The sequence below is a fragment of the Equus przewalskii genome, chromosome 19, assembly GCF_037783145.1.
Source record: "Equus przewalskii isolate Varuska chromosome 19, EquPr2, whole genome shotgun sequence".
Taxonomy (NCBI): domain Eukaryota; kingdom Metazoa; phylum Chordata; class Mammalia; order Perissodactyla; family Equidae; genus Equus; species Equus przewalskii.
Genome location: NC_091849.1, coordinates 27,862,545 through 27,887,895, shown reverse-complemented (window position 1 = coordinate 27,887,895; position 25,351 = coordinate 27,862,545). Strand labels below are relative to the sequence as shown.

The window sequence follows — 25,351 nt, the reverse complement described above, 5'->3', positions numbered from 1 at the left end:
GGAAGTGAGGGCAGCTTCCCGGGCCTGGAGGGAACGTGCTGGGGCCTGCGGCGGGTGTGTCAAGGGAGCGGTACCCTCGGCCCGCGGTCCGGCTTTGCGCGAGAGGGTTTGAGCTCCTCATAGGTGGAAGCTGCGGCTGAGGGAAGGCTGCGTCTGTGCGGCGACAATCGGGCTTCCTCCGCACGGCTCGTTGTGGGGGAGGAGCCCCTCTCCATCCCCGCCCTGGCCTGGGCTACCAGGAGCTCCGGTTTCAGAGCGACCTTCTCTCTAGTTTCCTTGCCCCACCTCGTATACCCAGGCTTTATTTAGGGCCAAAGTGTCCTTGATAACCTGACTTTACTGTCTCGCAAGTAACCTGCCACTCAATTTGTGACCCTGCAGCTTTAGTGAGTATTTCTGTGCTCACTATTTCCGGTCTTGTCAGAGGATGGCTTCACTTTCAAAGGAATTGTTCGAGTAACAGCCCTGTGTTGTCACGCAAACAAATCCTTTTTCACTGCATCTGTAATTTTTCTCTGGTAACAGTCTTCTTATATCGAAAACTTTCCTGATCAAAGATTAAGTGGGGACTTCAAGTAAAATCACCCATCTGCCTAGACCCCAATTGGAGAGAGCATTCCTCTGAGCTGTCTAAGCTTAGGATGGCGGTGGCCTCCAGGGCCCTTCCAGCCTTGGCTGGCCAGGCTTCAGAGGAACAAGGGGAGATTATCAAAGTAAAAGTTGAAGAAGATCATGTTTGGGATCAGGAATCCTACCTACAGAAGAATTTGTCTGATAACAGGGAACTCTCTCGTCAGCGCTTCAGGCAGTTCTGCTATCACGAGACACCTGGACCCAGGGAGGCTCTGAGCCAACTGCGGGAACTTTGCAGTCAGTGGTTGAGCCCAGAGATACATACCAAGGAGCAGATCCTGGAATTGTTGGTGCTGGAGCAGTTCCTGACCATCCTGCCTGAGGAGCTCCAGGCTTGGGTGCGGGAGCATAATCCTAAGAGTGGAGAGGAGGTGGTGACTGTGCTGGAAGATTTGGAGAGGGAGCTTGATGAACCTAGACAGCAGGTGAGAAATCGGAGGGGCCATCTTTGGAGAATTTTGAGTGCATGGGTCCAAAACAGAGTAAGTGGGATTAACTTCATACTGGTGGCTGCAAATTCTGGTTTGGGGTATTAGTATTTGATCATCGGTGTAGATGAATAGATTCATGCTTTTGGGATAACAACTTTCATGTAAGTGATAGCTGATCCAAATAAGTAGATGATTTAACCAAATGGGAAACCTTGATCTATTGCTTACCCGTATAAAATATATTTTATTTAGTCACTGTGAGATTAAAGTAGTGCTCTCTTCTTATGATGCCCACTACTTTTACCATATATGAAAATAAATCAGTATAAGAATATAAGGAACACCTTCTAGGAGAGATAAATAAAGAAGTAGCCAATTTAATGGAAATGGTGAATCATAAGATCTGGGTTCTGTGATAGGTTCTGTCACTAATTAACTGTGTATCTTGGACATATCACATCTTCTCTGAGCTTTAATGTCTTCATCTGTATAATGAAGAGATTAATTGCATCATTTTCTAGATGCTTTTCAGTACTTGGAGTTATTGGTATGTGAGGTGTATTGAGCCCAGTATTCTGTCTTTTGTAATTATGCTAGAGGTTATTTTTAAAAGAGTATACTTGCCTTCTGTGACAGTAATTGTAGAACATTATGAATATTGCTAAACTTTCTTACATTTCTATACTGATACTATGCATACCTTTATCTGAACTCTTTTTGAATATGAACATTTCATGTATACAGTCTGATCTATTAAAACACGTTTTTCTGGAATGCAAAATCTTTCATATGAGATTGGTGAATAGGGAAATGAGTCAGTATAATGCTGAAATTGTACTGGCTCATACATGAGTTTTCCTAGCAAGGTGATATTTTGGGCCACAAGGTATCCGATGATAGCTGAATGCAGCAAGTTGTGAAGACACATGGTACTGTATATAATGCCCATTCACTTCCACATCCTTTCTCTTGGCTCTCTTGGACACAATCTCTGTTTTGGAAGTGCTTATTTGCATGCTGCTACCCGCCCCCCCCATCTTTGTGCATTTTTTGCTAAACTTTTTTGTATTCCAGAAAATGAACAAGCAAAGGGGTTTGCGGGTGCCACAGAAGCATACTGGTGATAAAATTTCTGCTTGTGAGTGTAAAAGAAGAAAAGCTTTAACAATTGAAGAAAAGCTCAAAGTTATAAAATGTTTTGAAAGAAAGAACCTGTGACATTGGTCGTGCAAACAGCATAAAGGAATCAACTTTGCATACAATTACAGATGCTGCTGGGAAAATAAGAGAAAGTTATCTAGCTGGAATAACTGCCAGTGCTGCAAAATCTGTTAGAACAAGGCATAAGGAAATGGAATATTTGTTAAGTGTGTGGATTGAATACCAAACAAAGAAGCAATCAGGGGCAACCCTTCTCAAAATTAAAGAGAAAGCCTTGGCATTACATGAAGACTTTGAGAAAAAAGCTGAAAGTCCTGCAGAAGTGACTTCATTTAGTGCAAGTAGTGGCTGGGTTAGTGGCTTCAAGAACCACTGTGCTTTCCACATTGTTAAGCTCTCTGATGAAGCTGTGAGTGCAGATGAAGAAGCTGCAGACATTCCCCCTAGTGTTAAGAAATTTGATTGGTGAAGAAGGCTATACCCTGGATCAGATTTTTAATATTGATGAAATGAGTATCAGTTGGAAGTAAATACCCTCAAAGGCCTATATCTCAAAGGAGGGAATACAAGCTCCAGGGTTTAAGGCTACAAAAGATCAACTGACTGTGATGCTGGGTGCCAATGCCAGAGGAGACTTAAAGCTAAAAACCCTGCTGTGATTTATCACTGCCAACCCACAAGCTTTGGAACGAATTGTAAAGACTAGCCTTGGTGTCTACTATAGGTCTAGCAAGAGAGGCTGGGTGACAGGGCAGCTATTTACTGATCTTTTTTTTGTAGATGAGTTAAAAAAATATTGCAAGAGGAAGAATTTGTCTCTCAAAATTCTTTTAATTCTCAGTAATACACCAAGCCATCCTCTAACAGCTGCTGAGCTTTCTTCCAATATTAAAGGTCTCTTTTTACCTCCTAATACAACTTCTTTACTCCAGCCCCTTGATCAGGGTGTGATTGCAGCCTTCAAAGCTTATCATTTAAGGAAAACATTCAAGATGTTTATTACATCAACGGGGGGTGACAATGCACGCACGGTTTTTGAATTCTGGAATCAATTCAACATTAAACTTGCAACTGATATTATTACAGAGGCCCGAAATGATGTCACAAAAGCCTGCTTGCATGGGATATGGCATAAAATTCTCCCTTATTTAATTCATGATTCTAAAGGCTTTGAACCTTCAGAAGAACTGCCCCAAATCAAAGCAAGCTGTGATGCTCTTGCAGAGGAGGTTGGATTTGAAGAAGTTGAGAGGGAAGATACTGAGGAGCTGCTGCTCTCTCAGGCAGAGGTTCTGTCTACACAAGAGCTACAACACTTAGCTGCTGAGGCACAAATGGAAGGTGTGCAAGACGATGAGGCAGTTCAGCAAGCTGCCCCACAAGAGCTTTTCACTCCTCAGTTATCTTCTGTTTGAAGTATGACAGAGAAGCAGTTGCAGTGGATAGAAGATAATGACTGCAATGCAGGACACAGCAGGATTGCACTTCATGGTATTAGGTCCTATTTGGAGCCATATAAGCAGCTTCTTTATGAAGGAAGTAAAATGTTTAAGCAGCAACAATTGGCTATCTTTTTATAAGCCAAGGTCAAAGAAAGAAAACAAGACGATGAGCCAGAACCATCATTACATTTCTTGTACTATCACTCCATTTCTTGGAAAGTGTGCAGTGCTTCTTCACCTGAAATGATGATGCTGTCCCTCTCCCCTTGCCTTACCCTTTCCTTTCACCTCTTTCTAACAAGATACCATCGCCTTTCTAAGGTAAAATTCTATACTTAATGTAATATTTCTTTCGTTAATACGTCTTTTTTGACTATACTTGTATTTTTGCTGGACTTGCTATAGTTTTACTAGTGCTCTGGTGACAAAGTTGTGTAGATTTTAAATAGTCTACTCTGTAACTTTATTTTCTCCATAAATCCTGTTTTTGTGCTCTTTTGCAGAAAGCATGTGTTTTCATGGTTCGTCTATTATGTTATAGCATAGATGCCTGTCCAGGTGGCCTCTTACCTCTAGGCAGCACACCTTTTCCTTTTGTTTGAGATAAACAGTATTGAGGTTTTTCCCTTAAGATGTGCCTGTAACTTTAGAATTTCTCTCTTCTAGCTTTGTTGGAAAATGCAGCGCTTGGTAGGACTTGGCGTTTGGTCAGTCCTGAGTGATGTTCAGGGTTACTCCTGATCCTGTTTGATAGTTTTTCATGACTCAGTGTTATAGACATTTCCTAGTCTTTCTGAATATCAAATATGCATAAATGTTTCTCCTTTTTTCTTGTTCCTGTGTGATTTCTGAAAGGAGAAAATGCCATTGTTGCAGACACTTTTAGCTGCCAACCCAATATCTATTCTCCCCTTCTTTCTTCCTTAAAGAATGCTTTGTTTCATCTTGGCAATGTACCTAACTAAATACTTTTGCAGCTTTTTTTATACTAGAGTTGACCGTGCAACGTAGTTCTGGCCAGGAAGAAATAAGCATATTTTGGGGGGTTTCTGGGGAAGTTTTTACTTTCCTTATAAAATGAGACAGATGTGTTTAGTTCTGCCTTTTCCCACTTCCTGTCTTGAACATGAATGTGATATCTGGAGCTGTGGTAGCCATCTTGTGACCATGAAGTGATGATAAGCATGAGGACAGATACCAATATGTTAAGAATGGCAGAGCAGAATTATAAAGACAGCTAGAGTCCCTGACAAAACTGTTAGATAAGTGAGTCAGTGCCAACAACCCTCCTCTGGACTTCTTGTCACTTGACAAAAATAAACCCCTATTGGTTTAAGCCTAAGTTGGGTGTCCTAATTGGGAAATATATACATTTCTAATGAATACAACCAAGTTTACTCCACCATTTTACAACCAAATGTTTCCTACTAGAATTTTTTTTTTTTTAAATCAAATGTAGAACTCATATAGTGAAAGGCAAATGACTGTCATAACCAGTTGGAAGTAATTTCAGTTTTGTAACTTGTTACTGCCCTCCCCAAGGCACCCTTTAAACTTCTGTGGTAGAGGCCAAGTGGAATTCCTCTTATTCCTTCTAAGACCAGGCTGACCTACCTTGGACTAGTCCCTCTGTTGGAAAAGTAGAGGAATCAAGAGGCTAGATATGTGTTTGTGTGCCTGTGTGTGCGTGTGCGCATGAGCACCTGCTTGCCCAGTTGGGGAGGAGGAGTCAGTGGGAAATCCATCACAATGAGCCATATCTATATTTTGTTTCATATCTTAGTTGCTCTAAGGGCTGATTGTGCTTGTACTAACTTTACAGAATTGATATGATTGTTTAGTTATAAGCAGCAGGTTACCCTGTCTCCCAGATGACTTATATCTCTCACTCCAGGATCCTGTTTCCTCCAATTATGGAAAGATTTGAGCCAACTGAAATGCATGCCGTTATATTATACAAAGAAATCTACGTAAGATATCTTATTCTTAAGATCAGAGAAGGGAAAATCTTAACCAAAAGTAACTGGCTCAACCATTTCATGAATTTTGTTTTAAAAGAAAATTAATTTGGTTTCTTGTATACTTTGTACAGTCTAAGAAGAGAGAGTAAGTCTATAACACAGTGTTCACCTTGGGAGAAAGGAGCGTGACACATAAATTCCTTAAATCCCACCATGACGTTATAATATACCATTGCTTTCATGTCCTCATATACCATTGAATATTTCCTTTTGGAATATTCTGGTTTATGTTCAACTTGAGTTCAATATCTGTGGACATTTTCTAGCAATGCAGCAGAGTAAGTTCTACCACTCACACCTTTTACTGTTAACTTTATTTCAGCATCTTGTTCTGCCCAGTGAATCTCAATTATTAGAGTTCATAGTTCTGACAGTATTTGTTCTCCACCGACCAATGATCTGTAGAATTGGGGAAAAAAGAAAAAGATCGACACTGTTGTTGCCATACAATCAAAAATAGTTACGGTTTAATGTTAGGTGGGTCAGAAAAGTTGTCTCCACAATGCCTTATGTTTTAATTTCTATGGATATTGCTGATGAATATAAAGTCATCTGTAATCTACTGGATATTTTAAAATATAACATTTTCACTAGCTGACACCTGAATATTGGCATGGCCTCTCCTTTTCTTTTCTTTTCTATTTATTTATTTATTTATTTATTTATTTGAGGAAGATTAGCCCTGAGCTAACGTCTGCTGCCAATCCTCCTCTTTTTGCTGAGGAAGACTGGTCCTGAGCTAACATCCATGCCCATCTTCCTCTACTTTATATGTGGGATCCCTGCCACAGCATGGCTTGCCAAGCAGTGTATAGGTCCACACCTGGGATCCAAACCAGCAAACCCCGGGCTGCCAAAGCAGAACGTGTGAACTTAACTGCTGCACCATTTGGCCAGCCCTTCTTTTTAATTTTTAAAGAGAAAAGAATCACAACAGCATTTAGCATAGGAAATGATGGGATGGCACTAATACACGTTATTACCTTCATTAACTTTCCTAATCCAGCAAAAATTAGGCAGTTCTATTGCCAATTATAGGATAACCCTTGATTATTTAACCTAGCATTTTTTTTCAATGTACACAAAAGGGGAATTGGCCAGCCAGCTTAAATAAATCAGGACATGAAGGTCAGTATTTATGGTAATTTGAGTTGTGTTCACAAATTCATTCAGTACTTTTGTAATTGAGATTGATCAATGAATAACATTTTTAAGGCAGTATTATGAACATCCCTGTGTATTATAATTGACTTTTTTTACTCATTTCATGGCAACTTCTCCTTTTATAGTATCATGGATAAAAAGCCTTTCTTTTCCTTAACATGTTTGATTTGTTTTAATTTGCTTTGTTTTGGTTTTTTGTTTTCCATTGCTTGGCTTGTCATTGCTTGGTAGTGAAAATCTCAACACGAGCTCAGATATCCATGAAGGCATCACTTCCAAACCATAAAATATTCCAGATTTATTTTATTTTCCCTGTGCCAGGTCCAGATAATCTACATATAAAAAGCTCATATCTGAATGTATAAAGTACTACAAATAATTTTAAAAAAGACAGATACCCCTATAGAAAAATTAACAAAAGACTTGAACATGCACTTTACAAAAAAAAAAGGATAATCAGTTAGCCAATAAAATTGTAAAACAATTAATCTTAGTAATCAGAAAAATGCAAATTAAAACATGTGGAACCACTTTATTGTAACCATTGTGGATTAAATTAAAATTGCTGACATGACCAAATTTTGGTAAGGATGCTGAGCTACTGGAATGCTTATGTACTACTGGTAGTAATAAGTTAAGACACCTTTGTAAATATCTACCATGTATAAGCATATTCTATGATCCAGCAAACCCGCTACAAGGTATATATCTAACAGAAACACATTCAAAGACATGTAAATTAATATTAATAGCAGCATTATTATAATTGCCAAAAACTGTAAACAACTCAAATGCCCTTTAAAAGAGGAGTGGATGAATATATTATGGTATATTTGTACAGTTGAGGACTGTACAACAATGAAAATGAATGAACAACTGCTACATTCAACAATGTGGATGAATTTCACAAACATAATGTTGAGCAAAAGAAGCCAGACAAAAATAAATACATATTGTATGATTCTGTTTACTAAAGTTCCAAAAGCAAAATGAGAGTCAGCCCCCGTGGCCTAGTGGTTAAGTTTGGTGCGCTCCACTTCGGCGGCCCAGGTTTGGTTCGCAGGCACAGACATACAGCACTCTGTTAGCAGCCGTGCTGTGCTGGCAGCCCACATACCGAAAAAGAGAGGAAGATTGGCACAGATGTTAGCTCAGGGTGAATCTTCAGCAAAAAAACAAAAAAGCAAAATGAAGCTGGTGATATCAGAGTAGTAGTTACTTTGGGGGGAGAGGAGGGCACAGGTAACCTTCTAAGATGCTGATAATGTACTATTTTTTTTACCTGGGTGTTTCACTTTGTGATAAGTCATTCTGCTTTAAACTTATGAGCTGTGTTCTTTATTCTAAGTTTATAATACTTCAACAAAAATATTGTATTAATAAAAAGATTTATATCTCATGATGTCTCTCACATGATAGGCTAGGATACTTGACTATATGCACATTCTTAGATTCGTATATGATGTGAATGAGAAATTACTTTTGTAAAGCCAAGGGCTAGTGAGGGAAATTTTCAGAATTAACCAAGTGTATAAATGCCCACCAGAAGATGAGCTAAGTTTTTGCAAGTTAGATGCAAAGCATGGGTAATTAATGCTAAGAACATATATGGCAGAGCATGGTTTGATTGGGTTTCCATGCTAGGGTCTTATATATTGATAGACCAGGTTGTTTTCTTTGTCCTCAAGAATATTTGGCAAAGCAGACTATTGAAATGTTTGGTTTCAGTGCAATGTGGCTTCCACAAGGCTATTTACAAGAGAACACACTTGGCAGAACTGTGAAGTGGCCAGACTACGTCCACTGTAAGCGACACACTCAGAGGAGAAATTGGGTGCCATACTCAAAGCCTCCAATTGAAGAGTCCAAGCCTATTATTTGTGCTCTTTTCACTGTAAGGTATACTAAATAAATATAAATCAGAATTTCTGTTCTTAGGGAGCTAATACTTTTAATTTTTTTAAGTAACTTATTCTTGCTCATTTTAGAATTAACCGTGGGGATGTGATTAATCCCAGAGGCTGATATTCTCTTAAGATAACTTTAGGAGGTTATTGGTTATTGAATACTTATTTTCATTAATGAATCTATTTTCATTAGATTTCACTATGGTGGAGATTCAGAATAGAATCTGCCTAACACGTGCTTACTCCCAGTCTACCTGTTGCTTAAATGACTAACAAAGATCCATATGTAGGAATGAGTAGGCAGACACACTGTTTCAGTAGAAAAAGTTATATAGTATGTTGATAACACAAATACACTGAATGAAATGCCAGACAGGAACATTCAGGGTTAATGCTAACAAACTGTGCCAAACAGTGAGCTGTTCACCAACTTCCTGGATTATTACAGCATTTCTCTATTGTCCACCGACTATCATTTTTAGGTTTGGGACAATCAGCTGTTAGATTGTAACACAGTCCAGAAAAACATACATAGTGGATGGTGTGATAACTGAATTTGCAGATTCATATTTTACAAAGATTTAGTAAGTTAATTTACAAAAATGCTGAAAGAAGGAATACAATAGAGCTTTAAATAGGTTCTTACTTCTGGTTTCCCAAGAAAGTGAAACCTAATCAAACACCAGTGTAATGAACAGCATCATGTGGATAATTTAGAGGTAAACATGCATTTATGTTAAAAGCAATGTTTATTCAAAGTCAGTGATAATAACTTTTCTTCTGAATATTCTCACCAGATAAACCTATTTGTGAGCATTAATGTTCCTTCCTATTCAACTGCTTTCTTATTTAACCATATCATGAGTAAAATACAAGTTGTCTTCGTCTGTTCAGGTTGCTATAACAAAATACTACAAACTGGGTGGCTTATAAACAAGCAGAAGCAATGGTTCTGGAGGCTGGAAGTCCAAGATCAGGGTGCCATGATTGGGGGAGGGCCCTCTTTCAGGTTGCAGATTTCTCACTGTATCCTCACATGGTGGAAGGGGGCTAAGTAGCTCTGTGCAATCTCTTTTATAAGAGGACTAATCCCATTCATGAGGGCTCCACCTTCATGACCTAATCACCTCCCAAATGCCCTACCTCCTAAAACCATCATATTGTGTGTTACAATTTCAACATGTGAATTTTAGGGGGACACAGACTTTCAGACCACAGCCGAATCCAAGAGATATCACCTGCCAATGATAAGTAACATAAAGACCTAAGCAGGAGTGGCCAATGGCCGAGTAGTTAAGGTTGTGCACTCCCCTTCAGCGGCCCAGGGTTTCACCTGTTAGGATCCTGGGTGCAGACCTAGCACCCATTGGCAACAGATGTTAGCTCAGGGCCAATCTCAAAAAAAATAAAAGTAAGCAGACAAAACCCAGGGAAGCTAAGGAACACAGCCAACCAGCTAATTTCCATTGAAGTGAATTCTATGGGAATTACCATATTAGATAATAACTTAATGAGATATTACTATATTATAGTTTCATCTGTAGTCAGTGGAGATATCTGTGCTGCCCCAAACTTAAAGACAATAGAGGGGCCGCCCCGTGGCTGAGTGGTTAAGTTCGCGCGCTCCCCTGCGGTGGCCCAGGGTTTCCCCAGTTCAGATCCTGGGTGCGGACATGGCGCCACTCATCAGGCCACGATGAGGCGGCGTCCCACACGCCACAACTAGAAGGACCTGCAACTAGGATATACAACTATCTACGGTGGGGGGGCAGGGGGTGGGGGCGGGATTTGGGGAGATAAAGCAGGAAGAAAAAGAGAATAGAAAATGAATTTCTACCCACTGTCTTAGGAAAAACAAAACTAATTGCTTAGTTATGGAAAAAAAGGGTTGAAAGACATGGACTTCATTCATATGCATAAATAAGCATGAAAGCATCTCTAGGGAAAACTCGACGTAAAGAAGAGTGAAATAGTCTTAGCAGATACTAACATACCATAAAGCCTCTTTAGGTAAAACTGTGGTACTGGTATATGAATAGATGGATCAATGAAACAATAGAAAGTACCAAAGTAGACTTGAATAAATATGAAAATTGTGTATACAATCCATGTGCCATCTCAAATCACTGTGGGGAAAAAGCACTTTTAAATAAATGGTGTTGGGACACAGGGATAACCATTTTGAAAAGAAACACATTAAATTCTTACCTCACATCATATATGAGTACCAGAATAAACTTTAAATGAATCATAGATCAATATATAAAATTTTAAACATTCAGGAACTAGGAGAAAACATGGATGACTTCTTTTATAATTTGAGTGTACAGAATTACTCAAAATGCGGAAGTAACATAAAGAAATTTTTCCACATGAAACACTTTTAAAATGCAGGACAAAAAACCCAGAAGCAAATCAAAATAATAAATTAGTGAAAATATTTGCAAAATATTTAATGAATAACAGCTAATCTCCTTAACAGAAGTGCAATAAAAATGATCAAGAGACGTGAGCAGTTTTTCACAAACAGGTAAACAGATGGCTTTTAATTATATGAAAAGATGCTCAACTTCAGTCATAATAAGAGCAAATCAAAACTACACTGAGGTACCATTTGTCACCTATCAGATTGGCAAAAATTCAAAAGCTAGGCAACACAGCCTGATCTGAACAGATCCTCTCATACATTGCTGGTAGAAGTACAAAATGCTACCATCCCTACAGAAGGGATTTGGGCACCATATAACACCAATTTATGCATTTACCCTTTGACCCAGCAATACTGCTTCTGGGAACTGACTTTGAAAATGTATGTCTACAAATTAGAAAAACATAGACATAATTTTTCATTGCAGCATTATTTGTAAAAGCAAAATATTGTAAACAATCTAAATGCCCATCCGTATAAGAGTGATTGAATAAACTATGGTGCATCAATATAATGTAATACTATGTACACATAAAAAAGAATGAGGAAGATATCTATGAGCTGGTATGAAATGATTTCTACATAATATTTTTGTATTAAGTGGAAAAAAGGAAGTGTAAACTACTATATATAGTATGAAAATATACACATCTGCATTCCATTGTATATATATTATATATTTACACATATATAAGTATATACACACATAGACATACATATATGTGTATATATATAATGTTTTTACTTATTTATGCAAAAATAATAGTAAAGTATCAACAAAAAAATGGTTTCTTATAAGAGTGGGTGAGAATAGAATGCAGGCTATATGAATTTGAGCAAGACTTCTCTGAATATATATTTTGATTTTTTTATATCATGTAAATGTTTTAAGTATTTAAAGAACGACGTTAAATTCAAAATGATGAAACAAACAGAAACAGATGAACTCAACTGTATATCAAATTAAAAAGGTAATAACAGAAAAAAATAATTCAGGTGACTTGAACATAGTATTCTGACTACACTCTTAGTGCGATACTGTCTGTGGACTATAAAGCTGCAAACTTATATTGAATTTTACTTAGAAGGTATGTTGTTGGAAGTGTTCTACAACACAAAGTGTTGTAATTCTGAAACTATTTTGTGTTTACTGTAGGTTAGCGCAAATGAGTAAATATATATACATTGTTTTGAACTTTTTTTTCACTGTGGAATAAGGTAAATATTTATATGGAATATGGAAAGATGAGGAAAATCCTATGGTGTTGAAATTGAATTGAATTCATGCTGTTTTCTAAAATGTATTTACCAGCTCTATCCATGAAAGGGCCTAGAGGCGAGGATGCCTCATTAACAATGAGCCTACCTACTACTCAATCTTTGTTACTAAATAAACACTGTTGCCCTCTAAAATGAATCGACTTCTTGGAAAAACAGTTAAAACTAGATCTGGGACAGGGAAAATACAATGTGGTCCTTGTATTGTTTATTGTTCCGGAAAGCATGGCTGTGCTAAAAAATAACCTACTGGGGTCATGTCAAAAGGATGAAGGAACCAGATCAAAGGAGCTCCACTGGCCAAATCTGAGACATTTGGTGTATCAAAGTGAATAATGATGGAATGGATTAAAAAGTAAGTCTATAGTGATACTCAAAAACAGAGAGGGACAGACAGATAAAGGAAGAGGAACATAAAGCTTTTGACAGAAAATTGCTAGCTAGTAAATGTAGAAGAAATTATAAAAGTAGGAAGTCACCATTTTGCAACCCCTAGTATGAAAACTGATTCAAGCAAAAATCATCAATGAATGCTAAAACCATTGGGGAATAGGATATTTACGTAGTTTAAATTATTATTCCAAAGCTGACATTAATTACAGTGGGAAAAAAGTATTTTCAAATGGATAGATCTGGTGGTCACTACCTTAACTAAGTGATCAAATTTGGCATTATCAACAACGAAGTAACTTGATAGCATGTACCCTGTGGTGTGACACAGTAAGTACGTATCACTTATATAGTGTTCTTCCAGAAATGTTTAACCGGAATCTATCTGTGAAGAAACAATCAGACAAATTCCTGATGTGGGATGTTCTATAAGACAACTGGCTCTGACTTTTCAAAATTTAATGTCATAAAAAATGCAAGAAACTATTTTTGATTAAAAGAAGCAAATAAGGTATAATGACCAAAAATAATGTATAAATATTGATTGGATCATGGACTTAAAAAAAACCCAGAAAATGTATTTTGGGGACAATTGGGGAAATTTAATTATAAACCATATACTAGATGATTAGTGTAAAGAGAGGATAGTGTTTTCTTTTTCACTCAACACAGTTATCCAACTTCATTGGCTTTTTTTTTTTCATCCATAACACACTGGGCTAATGTTTTAGACATTGGGTCTAAAACAACTGTCAGATTCCTTCCTGAGTTAAACAACTCATTGTCCCTATTAGATAATTTGCATAGCCCCCACCCCAAATATTTACTTTTAATTGCTCATACTGAAATGCATTTACAATTTTCTTTCAATTATCACAATTTAGGAAAGAGTCCTTTAATGTGTTTCCATTGTTATTCCTCACAACAGAAACCACAGGGATGCATATCAACTCTTGTCCAATGGAGTCAGGCAGTTTCTGTTGTATGACTCTGGCTTTATTAGTCCCAACATTTTTTATTTCTCTTATTCTGTTTTGCACTCCTCTTAAAAATTCAGTGAAGACACTTTTTCTTCTTACATTCTATTTCACTAGAAGACTGTTTTGAGGTTTAGCTATGGTTTGTACAGACAGTGATCACTCATATTAATTTCCAAATGTACGTATTTGTCCCCAGGTTCCACAGGGGACATATGGGCAGGAAGTTCCTATGGAAGAAATGACTCCTCTGGATACTGCAAGGGAGTCCTTAGGTACCCAGCTCCAGTCTATGGAAGACAGAATGGAATGTGAATCTCCAGAGCCACGCTCACTTCAAGATAATGGTGAGGATAATTTAGTCTCTGGAAAGAGGATAAGATTTGGGAGAGGGAAAAGTCTAGTCACTGAAAAGTTATCAAACCTCATTCTGTTGCAGACCCTACTGAATATAGCTGAAGGAAAAGTCACCCAGTGTAGTATAATGTTATTAAAGGAGTTGAATTAAGCTGTCAGATAATAACATAAAAAATAGTTGAACACAGATTTTTTGCAATGGACTTAAGTACCTGTGGATAAACTAGAGATGCCTCTGTATATAAATCTGGAGCACTTGTCAGTGTAAGCATACGTCCCATTTCTAGAGCCTCTGCCCCCAATTTTTGTCACATGTGACCGTTTAAGACTTGGAAATACTGTTTAGAAATTTTACTCAAGAAATTGGAATTTCTGAAGTCTATGTCCATTAGAGTTCTAAGGACTGTTAGTAGTATAATGTGTTGTGGAGACAGGAGTGCATGCTCACCTAGTTCTGGAGCAGTTATCTTTTCCAAAAGGCTTAAGTATAATTGACAGAATTTTTATTTTTTCTCATATAGCCCTGGCAACTCCCTATTCCCTGCTTATTCTAGACCTATTAATATTTATTCTACTAACTTCTGGAGCTCATATTCTCCTGGTTCTCATTTACATTGCCCTATATTCCTTCCCTCCCCCAAATTCATCCTTGTTTACCTTCCTTTTCTGCTCATAACATGGCACAAAATACATCAGCATGGAAAGAAATAATAACCATGTAATGGTCTTTTCAGTCACATTTTGAGATACCACTTACCCTGAGTGTTGTCATCTTCATTAGAAAGTCCCCAAATTTTTATCCAGCATTTTCCTGTGTAGTAATGTGTTAGATAATGGAAAAAATACTAGAGAAATAAGGGATCACTGCTTCTTTAGAAACTTAAAATCTTGTTAGTCTACATATGAAACAGTTAAAGAAGAAAGTGCTACAGTTCTAGTTTGTGTTATGAATAAATTATATTTTTCAAGAAAGGAGAACTCACTGTGAGCTTAAATTAAATGATCAAAGAAGTCTCATGGAACAATTGAGAATTAAGTAAGACCAAAACACACAGTAACATACCATTAATTTGAACCTAATTTTGGAAATATGAACATTTGAGAATGATTTAAATTTACCAGTTCAATATTTGATATGCAAATTGGCAGTATAAACAATGTTGACTTGAGCGAAACTGTTTTTTCCAAGCAGCTATAAAACTATCTAGAGGTGATATGGTAATTCCAAATTATTCTTTTTGATTTTTTTCAAAATAGTTTCCTTAAGACTAGCCAAGTTTGAATTATTCTAAATGTTCCTGTTATTATGAATATTCTAAACATTTATTTTAATATGCTGTATTAATTCAGAGATTTTTCACTCAAGCTCATCTGCTACTCTTTTTTTTTTTTTTTTAAGGATTGGCACCTGGGCTAACAACTGTTGCCAATCTTTTTTTTTTTTTTCTTTTTCTGCCTTATCTCCCCAACACCCCCCCTCCCTCCCCCCCTACACAGTTGCATATCCTAGTTGCAGGTCCTTCTAGTTGTGGGATGTGGGACGCCGCCTCAACGTGGCCTAACTAGCGGTGCCGTGTCCGCGCCCAGGATCCGAACCCTGGGCCACCACAGCGGAGCCTGCGAACTTAACCACTTGGCCACGGAGCCGGCCCCTGCTACTCTTTCTTTATTAAAATTAGTAATAAAGATATTTGTTCTGGGCTTATAGTTTCACAAGCCCTGAAAGGGAGCTGATATAAATATATGATATTGAAGCTTAAGCCCCAAATGTTGCTATAACAGGTAACCTGACTGAATAAAACAAAATGCGGTATAATCTGAGGCTTTTAAAAAAATCGATTACTACATTGCTGAGTGATCTCTAGCCAAAAAAAATTTCCTGTGTAGTTAATAAATAAACAATAATAACATCGACCTACTTCCTGTTTTATATAAAACAGTGGTTTACCTCAAGGCTAACCCCAGATGCTGCTTTGGAAAGTTACATCCTGGCTTTCCACTCTTTCCTATATCAGAACTTTTCCTTCCTTGCTAGAGTTCTTCATTTACCTCTCTTTATTCCTCGAGGTGGGGCTCCTAACCAAAATTGTATCCCCCCTCTTGTGTGTCCATAGTCTCTACTTCTACCCAAGCTCTAGTGGCTACTTGGGCAATATATGTAGTTTAAGTTATATTCCCAAATATTCTAATTGACTTTTTTTCTTTATATTTTAGGGTCATTTTTGTGGCTTTCCATGATGTCTCAAAGCATGGGTGATGATAATCTCAGTAGCTTAGATACTAATGAAGCAGAAATTGAACCAGAAAACATGAGAGAAAAGTTCTTCAGAAGCTTAGCATTGTTATTGGAAAACAAAAGTAATAACACCAAGATATTTTCTAAAGCAAAGTACTGTCAATTAATAAGGGAAGTGAAAGAGGCTAAAGCAAAGGCAAAAAAGGAATCAGTTGACTACCGTCGCTTAGCTAGATTTGATGTGATCCTTGTACAAGGAAATGAGAAGCTCATTGAAGCTATAAATGGGGAAACAGATAAAATACGGTATTATTTACACAGTGAGGACTTATTTGACATTCTGCATGATACACATCTCAGCATTGGACATGGTGGACGTACCCGCATGGAAAAAGAGTTACAAGCAAAATACAAGAACATCACGAAAGAAGTTATAATGCTATACTTGACACTCTGCAAACTGTGCCAGCAGAAAAATTCAAAACTCAAGAAAGTTCTAGCATCAAAGCCAATTAAGGAAGTTCACTCAAGATGCCAAGTGGATCTTATAGACATGCAGTTGAATCCTGATGGGGAATATAAATTTATTATGCATTATCAAGACCTTCGTACAAAGTTGAGTTTTTTGCGGTCATTAAAATCTAAAAGGCCTAAGGAAGTTGCACATGCTCTTTTAGATATTTTTACAATTATTGGAGCACCAAGTGTCCTACAATCTGATAATGGAAGGGAATTTTCAAGCCAAATTGTCAGTGAACTCAGTAATATTTGGCCAGAATTGAAAATTGTCCATGGGAAACCTCAGCCCTGCCAAAGCCAAAGTTCTATGAATCAAATTAACGAGGATATCCAAAACAGGATTGTCTCCTGGATGCAAACTAACAATTCATCACACTGGGCTGAATTTTTGTGGTTCATTCAGATGATCCAAAATCAACCCTATCACAGAGGCATGCAACAGACTCCATATGAAGGTACTTTTAACTCTGAAGCTAAGCTGGGCCTGTCTCATTCTCAGTTAACTGAAGAACTTGTCACCAGCCTGAACACAGAAAATGAATTAGAACAGGCCAACAAAGAATTAGAAAATACTCTAAGAGCCCAGTATGAAGAAAACATTGAGACTGGAACAGACAGTAGTGATACTGATGAGAATCTTTCTGTCACTCCTAAGGTGGTCAAAAAAACCCCTCCTGAAAGCAGACTAAACTTTTCATCCTGTGTAGTTTGTGAAAAAGAATGCACAGGGGCTCATAGTTGTATATCATGTGATAGAAATGTTCATGCCTTCTGCGGAGTGCCCTCTCAGCATGAGACTGAGGGCTTTCATCCCAGAATAACGTGCAGTCTTTGCTATGAGACCACTACAATGAAAAGGAAACATGATGGGATTCAAAGAAGTTTGACTGTTCAACCTTCCAAAATGCTAAAGCCATCAGAGACACCATTTTCATCAGAGAAAGTAGGAGATTGGGTAAGATTTTGAGTATCTGCTATAGACCAAAAGAGAAGAACTTCATTACACTTTCCTGTGATGGTAATGAAAGAGAATTTTGGATGCAGTATACTTAAGCACAATTACAGCTATCTCAGATATATTTTCTCTAAAGAAAGGCCCATTATTTTTAATGCCTCCCTGCACTCCTTTTTTCAAGTTGGAAGTTATAACCTTGAATGCTGTGTTACTTATTGTTCTGGGGAGATGAATAGTATCTCTTTTATTGCTTTCTGATGTCAGGCATTTCCTGAGGGAATGAGAAAGCTATAATCCATGGTGTATGATGTGTATGTTGTGTATCAAGATATATGTTTCTAGAAGGATGAATTTGAGAGGAGATGAATTGAATGTTACTTTGTTTTAATTGTCTGTGAGTTTGGGTCGGGAGGTAAGCTAAGAAAGGGCATTGACTTCAGGTCAAGTGAAGAAATGTTTAGGAAGGGCAGGAGATGGTAAATTTGGTTGGGGGATATGGATTTGTTTTTGGAAAGCAGTTTTCAGATTCAAATAGAGAGCGTGAGATAAGGCCAAAGAGATTTTAAAACAGTAGGTTTTATAGAGTTAATGTGTATTCAGGTTAGAGTTTTGAAACATAGAGGTTACACATGATTTGGGCCAGTAGTACTCAGAGTATGATCTTCAGACCAGTGCTGGCCTGCAAACTATTTATACCAGTCCATAATGAGGTAAGTCTATATAAGTTGAGAGTATTTATAAACTTATAACAATTTGACATAGCTGCAATACCCAAGTACATGATTAATGAACTCATCTTTTTAAATAGAATATAGACCAGTTTGGGTGTTTTTAAATTCTCAAGGTGAGTCACATGGTAGGAGTTGCACACTAGTCAAGCACAATAGGTTCACATTACAATGTGTGATATTTTATGGTTAGTTTGTCAGCTGTGACTCAAAAGTGTATAACACTCTGAGAAAATGTAAGCATTTATTTATCTTTGTAGCTTGATTTTAACATCATTTTTTATTTTTAGTCAAGCCTGGTTTTTAACTTATAGTTTAACATTATTAGATAAAGGAGGAAAGTAAAATTCTTATTATTTTTAATCCTAATTTGCAGATGGCAAAACAAGCTTCACTGGATTTTTTTGTGAAGAAAAGACACACCTGTTCTGAATACGGCAGTAGTGGTAAAAGAAATGGTAACAATGGAAATCATCCCGAAGAAGTGAAAACCAAAAGAGTTCATACTAGTTTTACTCGAAAGTATGATCCCTCATATATTGAGTTTGGCTTTGTAGCTGTAATTGACGGCGAAGTGCTAAAACCACAGTGTATCATTTGTGGAGATGTGCTGGCTAATGAAGCAATGAAGCCTTCAAAACTTAAGCGGCATTTATATTCAAAACATAAAGAAATAAGTTCACAACCAAAAGAATTCTTTGAAAGAAAGAGTAGTGAATTAAAAAGCCAACCAAAGCAGGTGTTCAATGTTTCTCATATAAACATTAGTGCTTTGCGGGCTTCTTATAAAGTAGCACTTCCGGTTGCTAAGTCTAAAACACCATACACAATTGCCGAGACACTAGTGAAAGACTGCATCAAAGAAGTTTGCTTGGAAATGTTGGGTGAATCTGCAGCTAAGAAGGTAGCTCAAGTACCACTTTCCAATGACACCATAGCTCGACGTATTCAGGAACTGGCTAATGATATGGAAGACCAACTCATAGAACAAATAAAATTAGCAAAGTATTTTTCGTTGCAACTTGACGAATGCAGGGATATTGCTAACATGATAATTCTTTTAGTATATGTAAGGTTTGAACATGATGATGATATAAAGGAAGAATTCTTTTTTTCAGCCTCTTTACCAACAAATATAACTAGCTCAGAACTGTATGAAGCTATAAAGAATTACATTGTCAACAAATGTGGTTTGGAATTTAAGTGGTGTGTAGGAGTGTGTTCCGATGGTGCAGCTTCAATGACAGGAAAACATTCTGAAGTGGTTACCCAGATTAAGGCACTTGCGCCAGAATGTCGAATAACACATTGCTTCATTCATCGAGAAAGTCTTGCTATGAAAAAAATATCAGCTGAACTAAATAGTGTGCTTACAGACATAGTAAAAATTGTGAATTATGTAAAATCTAATGCATTAAATTCAAGATTATTCTCTTTATTATGTGATAATATGGAAACTGATCATAAGCAACTGTTATTGCATGCTGAGATACGGTGGTTATCCCGGGGAAAAGTTCTATCAAGAATGTTTGAAATAAGAAATGAACTTTTAGTATTTCTGCAAAGCAAGAAACCAGTTTGGTCCCAACTTTTCAAAGATGTGAATTGGACAGCCAGACTTGCTTATTTATCTGATATCTTCAGTATTTTTAATGATCTTAATGTTTCCATGCAAGGAAAGAATGCAACATGTTTTTCAATGGCAGATAAGATCGAAGGACAAAAACAAAAGTTAGGAGCTTGGAAAAACCGAGTTTCTACAGACTGTTATGACATGTTCCATAATTTAACAACAGTTATCAATGAGGTGGGTCATGACCTTGATATTGCACATCTGCGAAAGGTTATCAAGGAACATCTTACAAATTTGTTAGATTGTTTTGAATTGTATTTTCCATCAAAAGAAGATCCACGCATAGGAAATTCATGGATCCAAAATCCATTTCTTTCATCAAAAGATAATTTAAATTTAACTATATCTTTACAGGATAAGTTATTGAAGCTGGCTACTGATGAAGGATTGAAAATGAATTTTGAAAATACTGCATCACTTGCTTCATTTTGGATAAAAGTTAAAAATGAATATCCTGAGCTTGCTGAGATTGCTTTGAAGACTCTTCTTCTATTCCCCTCAACGTACCTCTGTGAGACTGGGTTCTCTACTCTGAGTGTTATTAAAACAAAACACAGAAACAGTTTAAATATACATTATCCACTGAGAGTAGCATTGTCATCAATCCAACCTAGATTAGACAAATTAACAAGCAAGAAGCAAGCTCATTTATCACATTAAAAACTTTAAATATTGATATATATATCAATATATATGCATACGGCATTATGGAAGTTGATTGATGCATATAGGCATTATGGAAGTATGAAAAATTATGATTAAAATAGCAATTTTCTATATAAACTGCCTATATGTAAACTTTCAGTTAAGAAACTGTACAGTTCTTATAATTCTTTTATTTTTCCGTTATATTTGTTATATTTATTAAAATGTAATTTTAAATCTGTTGGTACTAATATTAAAAAATTTTGTCTTGGTATTTTGTATGTCTTTTTATTATTGTATTTCATGAGGATATTACGATTGTAGGATGACTTCAGGATGGGGAATGATGTCTTTGAGATGGCAGATTAAATCAGTGAAGAGAAGTGAATTCAAGGGGTGGAGTTAGAATTTGAATGCATGGGAGGGGGTCAGTACGTTGTTAAGCTTGTTAAGCTGATCCTGGTTATGTTGGAAGTTGATGTTAAGTTCCTTTTGTAGGTGTATGTTTAGACACAGTGTTTTAAGTGGGTGAGGGGGAGGGAAACACTTATCTTGTAATGGTGTTATGGCTTTGGATGCATATTGATTAATTCTGATTTCATAATGGTGGGGGATTGGGCCATAGTGACAAGATTATGTCAGGTAAAGGTTTTTAGACTTTGCTTGAGCTGATTGCCTTTTAAGGTTCTCTGAGACAAAGTCAGGTATTATTGGCACCTCAAGTAGATTCTATAACCTCTTTTATTCTTTGGAGATGATTCAGAAAAATGCCACACATTTGCTCTCCTGTCTGTGTACTCACTCTGAATTACTGAAAACAGACTATTAGCACAAGGTAAGATCTTCATGGCAAAACATGCCAGGATCTTTGAAGAAAATGTCTTTTCCTAGACAAGAAAGCTACTTACAGTAACTGCTTCTTTTCAAAGAAATGTAACATTGAAAGTTGAAGAAGAAAAAGTTTTTTAGTTATAATAATCTAGCCTTTTGAGTAAAAAGAGTCAAGGGACTGGATCCCAAAAACCTTAGAAAGTGGAAGAAATGTTTTTCACATTCGGTTCTGAAACCTTAGAAGGATTATGTTTTATTGCGTGTTTGTTTTAATAAAATCTTACAGCTTTTCAAAAAAAAAGCTAATAGTGTTGGATAGATTTAGAAGACAGCAGTGTAATTCCACCCACCTACATCTTATGTGTCTTCTCTCCTATCTGAGTCTATTTTGGAACTAAGGGATGTACATTTTTAAAGTTTTACCATTTGCTTTATTAATTGAATAAAGTATTGTGCTTCCAATTCTTAATTTTATAGAGCAACATATGTGGTGATTTCATACTTCTTTCTATAAATACCTAAAGTGGTCTGGGGGAAAATAAACTGAGAGGGACATAAAAAGTATATTTTAAAAGGGAACTAAATTTCCTTATTTTCTCTCTAAGAAATATAAAGCATTGGATATCTGAGAACAGAATTAGAATCACCTGGACAAGATTTTTGGTGTGAAGCCCTCTCAGATATTTGAATTAGACGCTCGTGTATTTTTCCTGCAAATGACTCGGTACCAGGAGGCTGAATTGCTTTACCTTCACCTTTTTAAGACTTAGGAATATTTGTCTTCCTTCCCTTCCCTCTTCCCTGTTTGTTTTATTGTCTTATTGTGAAATTTTTTTCCTTCAACAGCTTTATTGAGACATAGTTTATATACCATGAAATCTTAACATGAACTTGATGACTAGTGATTCTGTAGATCACCTGATCTTTTTCTTTCTATTTTCTCTTTTTTTTGTGCAGTGACTTCACATGTCTGTAGACATGTGGTTTTGCATACACTGCAATGGTAATTGCATATTTCCTTGTGTGCAGATATGACTACTATGTGTGTGTTTCTATTTATCATTTATTTATGTGCTGTATTTTAATTGCATTTATAGTTATTATGTATAATAGGATGTTGTATTGAACTTTTCCTACTACCTAAGGAATGGTAACTATGGAGAGGCCAAAGATGGGTCAAGGAGATAAGTACCTCATATTCTAAAGAAATATGGCAATGACTAGAACCAGAACCTCCTCCTTCATGCACACACACACACACAGACACGCACAGCAGACAGACATACCTTGAAGGATGACTAAGTGATAGAACTGGCTTCCAATGTTGTGATTTCTATCAAGAAATCATTTGCTGTGACGCCTTCAGGAAGAGGAGACTTGCATTAATTTCCAGATTGGGTGTTAGTTTAGAAAGCAGACTTCTTCTTCTGCTCTCTGATTACTTGAGCAGGAAAAAAAAGTTGGAGAGGTTAGACCTGCAGTAGATCAGCCTGCCTTCCCACAATTTGGGGTGGCGAAGATATGCAAGTTTCCTGTAGGTCAGGTGACACCAAGGAATGTAAATTTGAGCCCTCAGCTAGTGTCCCACTCAGAAAAACTGTCCCCTAGCCAAGAGAACTCTCCAACAAAGGCGGTTGACATTTGTAGCTATTAGGTGCTGAAGGAGGTGAAATAGGTTAAGCTGAAAGTTAAGCTAGCTAGCTATTTTTCTCTACATATATTTGGGGCAAGCCCCCCACAAATGTCCTGAAAAATTCTCACATGTTCCTCCTGAGAAAGCCAGAATTTTAGGGCTTAGTCAGAGGCAAGTTACCAGTTTACACTTCCACTTCCAGTGTGTGTGTGTGTGTGTGTGTGTGGTGTGGTGTTGGAGTCTTTGGATGAACCCTGGCCTCCCAGCAAGATTTATTGTCATGAATAGGTCTGAGTTTGGGAGCAGCAGGATAGAAGAGGGAGTTGCAGTTAAGGGCCAGGTGGCCTGCTCAACTTTATACCCACAGGTCCTCCATAGGGCCCCAGCCCAGACTTACCTGGATCATAGGATCTCTTCCTCCTCAGCTCTGGTGGTGAGAAGCTTGGGAAAGGGGAGAGTGAGGGGAAAAAGCAGGGTGGGATTTTGTAGCAGCGAGAGGAGAGTTGAAAGGGGGTACTTGAGTGGTGTTAGTGGTGCAATCAAATCCTGGGCATTTGGAGACCTCCATTCTGGGTTGACTGACTCTTTGGGAGATTTCAGAGAAAAGGATCTTCTGTCAGGTGCTAAAGGTATTGCTGTTAGGAATCCCCCTTCCTTGATGTGTCTGTGCATGTTCTGCAGTGAGTCTGTTGGGAACTTGGAGGATTGGATGGGGAAACTAGCCCAGTCTGTACCCTTCCTGGGCTCTCCTAAATAATAACTTGCAGAATATCTTTTCTGGTATTCACCAAGATAGCAAGAATACTGTGAAAGTTCTAAACACTGTACAATTAGAAATTATGATTAGGAAAGAAAACATTTATTTACTGGTTCAAAGAACATACTATGTGCTTTGTATTCTGATATATTTGTGTTAAATTGAATTTAAAATTTGTTATGATTGATACAATTATGGTTTTAGTTAATTAAACCTTGGACTCATTAAAAAATGTAAAAAAGGAAAAGAGCATGAGGCTGTTATGGACTGACTTTTAAGAGTGTGATTATGTTTATGATGTGCTTGATCTTACTATTTAAATGCAAACTGATTTCTGACTGAAATCTCTTTTGCATCTTTAGGAGGGCAAATTTTCCAAATTACTGTTTTCCTATCTGAAAAATCTCGCTTAGTTAACTTGAGGAACCAAAAGTGAACTCAGAGCGAGAGGAGCACAAAGAAATGCAGGGTGCAACAGTTTGGAAAAAGGTGTCTGGGGGTGAGGAGGCACAGGTGAACAGAAGCCGATTTTTAAACATGAGCCACGTTGAGTTTAGCCTTGATCCTGGAGGCATTGGGAAGTCATTAATGGGATGATAAAAAGAAAGTTACTTGAATTACATTTTTAGGAAGATTTTTCTGGCTACAACGTGGAAAATAACTTGGAGTCTTAGAGGCAAGGAGACCAAGAAGAATTTTATAATGAAATAGATGGATGATAATGGCGTGAATTGGGGAAATGGTAGTAGGGATGAAGGAAAATGGATATATTTGAAAGGTTCAATATTCTAAAGGTGCCAGTTTACAATTCTATTGAATATAACAATAGAGGTTTCATGCAGTCTAACAACTATCTAAAATTTGTATATAAGAGCAAAGGGTCAGACTTACTAAGGATTAAAAAAAAAATGGTTGAGAAAACTTGCTTATTCTCACCTTAAACATCAGAACTTATTATAAAGCAATTGTATTTAAAACAGGGTGGTATTAAGATAGTCATAGACAAATAAACCATTGGAGTAGAATAGGGATCCCAGAAACAATCCCATGAATATGTGGAAACTTGATATGACAGAAATATTCTTTCTTGCTCAGTGGAGAAAAGAAAAACTTGATTATTCATTTGGAAGAAAATGAAATTGGATCCGTGCATTTTAAATATATTAAAAACTTAAAATGTGAAAGGCAAAGCTATAAAACTTTCTTTGTAAGTTATTATCTAGTA

The 25,351-nt window shown here is 37.0% G+C and overlaps 1 protein-coding gene across 1 annotated transcript; it reads left to right on the top strand.

The window, feature by feature from the left end:
- Positions 1-22,205, top strand: SCAND3 (SCAN domain containing 3). The gene is made up of 4 exons (XM_070585112.1): positions 1-1,058; positions 14,032-14,179; positions 16,404-17,899; positions 19,004-22,205. The coding sequence occupies exons 1-4, from the start codon at positions 642-644 to the stop codon at positions 20,918-20,920; spliced, it is 3,978 nt and encodes a 1,325-aa protein (XP_070441213.1). The 5' UTR covers positions 1-641; the 3' UTR covers positions 20,921-22,205.
- The last annotated feature ends 3,146 nt before the right edge of the window (positions 22,206-25,351 follow it).

What these genes read in the sequence shown, in the direction of transcription:
- SCAND3 (XM_070585112.1), top strand. Translation starts at nt 642, where the DNA reads ATGGCGGTGGCCTCCAGGGCCCTTCCAGCCTTGGCTGGCCAGGCTTCA. An exon ending in TTGATGAACCTAGACAGCAG is followed by an intron (nt 1,059 to 14,031) that starts GTGAGAAATCGG and finishes ATTTGTCCCCAG; the next exon opens with GTTCCACAGGGGACATATGG. An exon ending in CAGAGAAAGTAGGAGATTGG is followed by an intron (nt 17,900 to 19,003) that starts GTAAGATTTTGA and finishes CCTAATTTGCAG; the next exon opens with ATGGCAAAACAAGCTTCACT.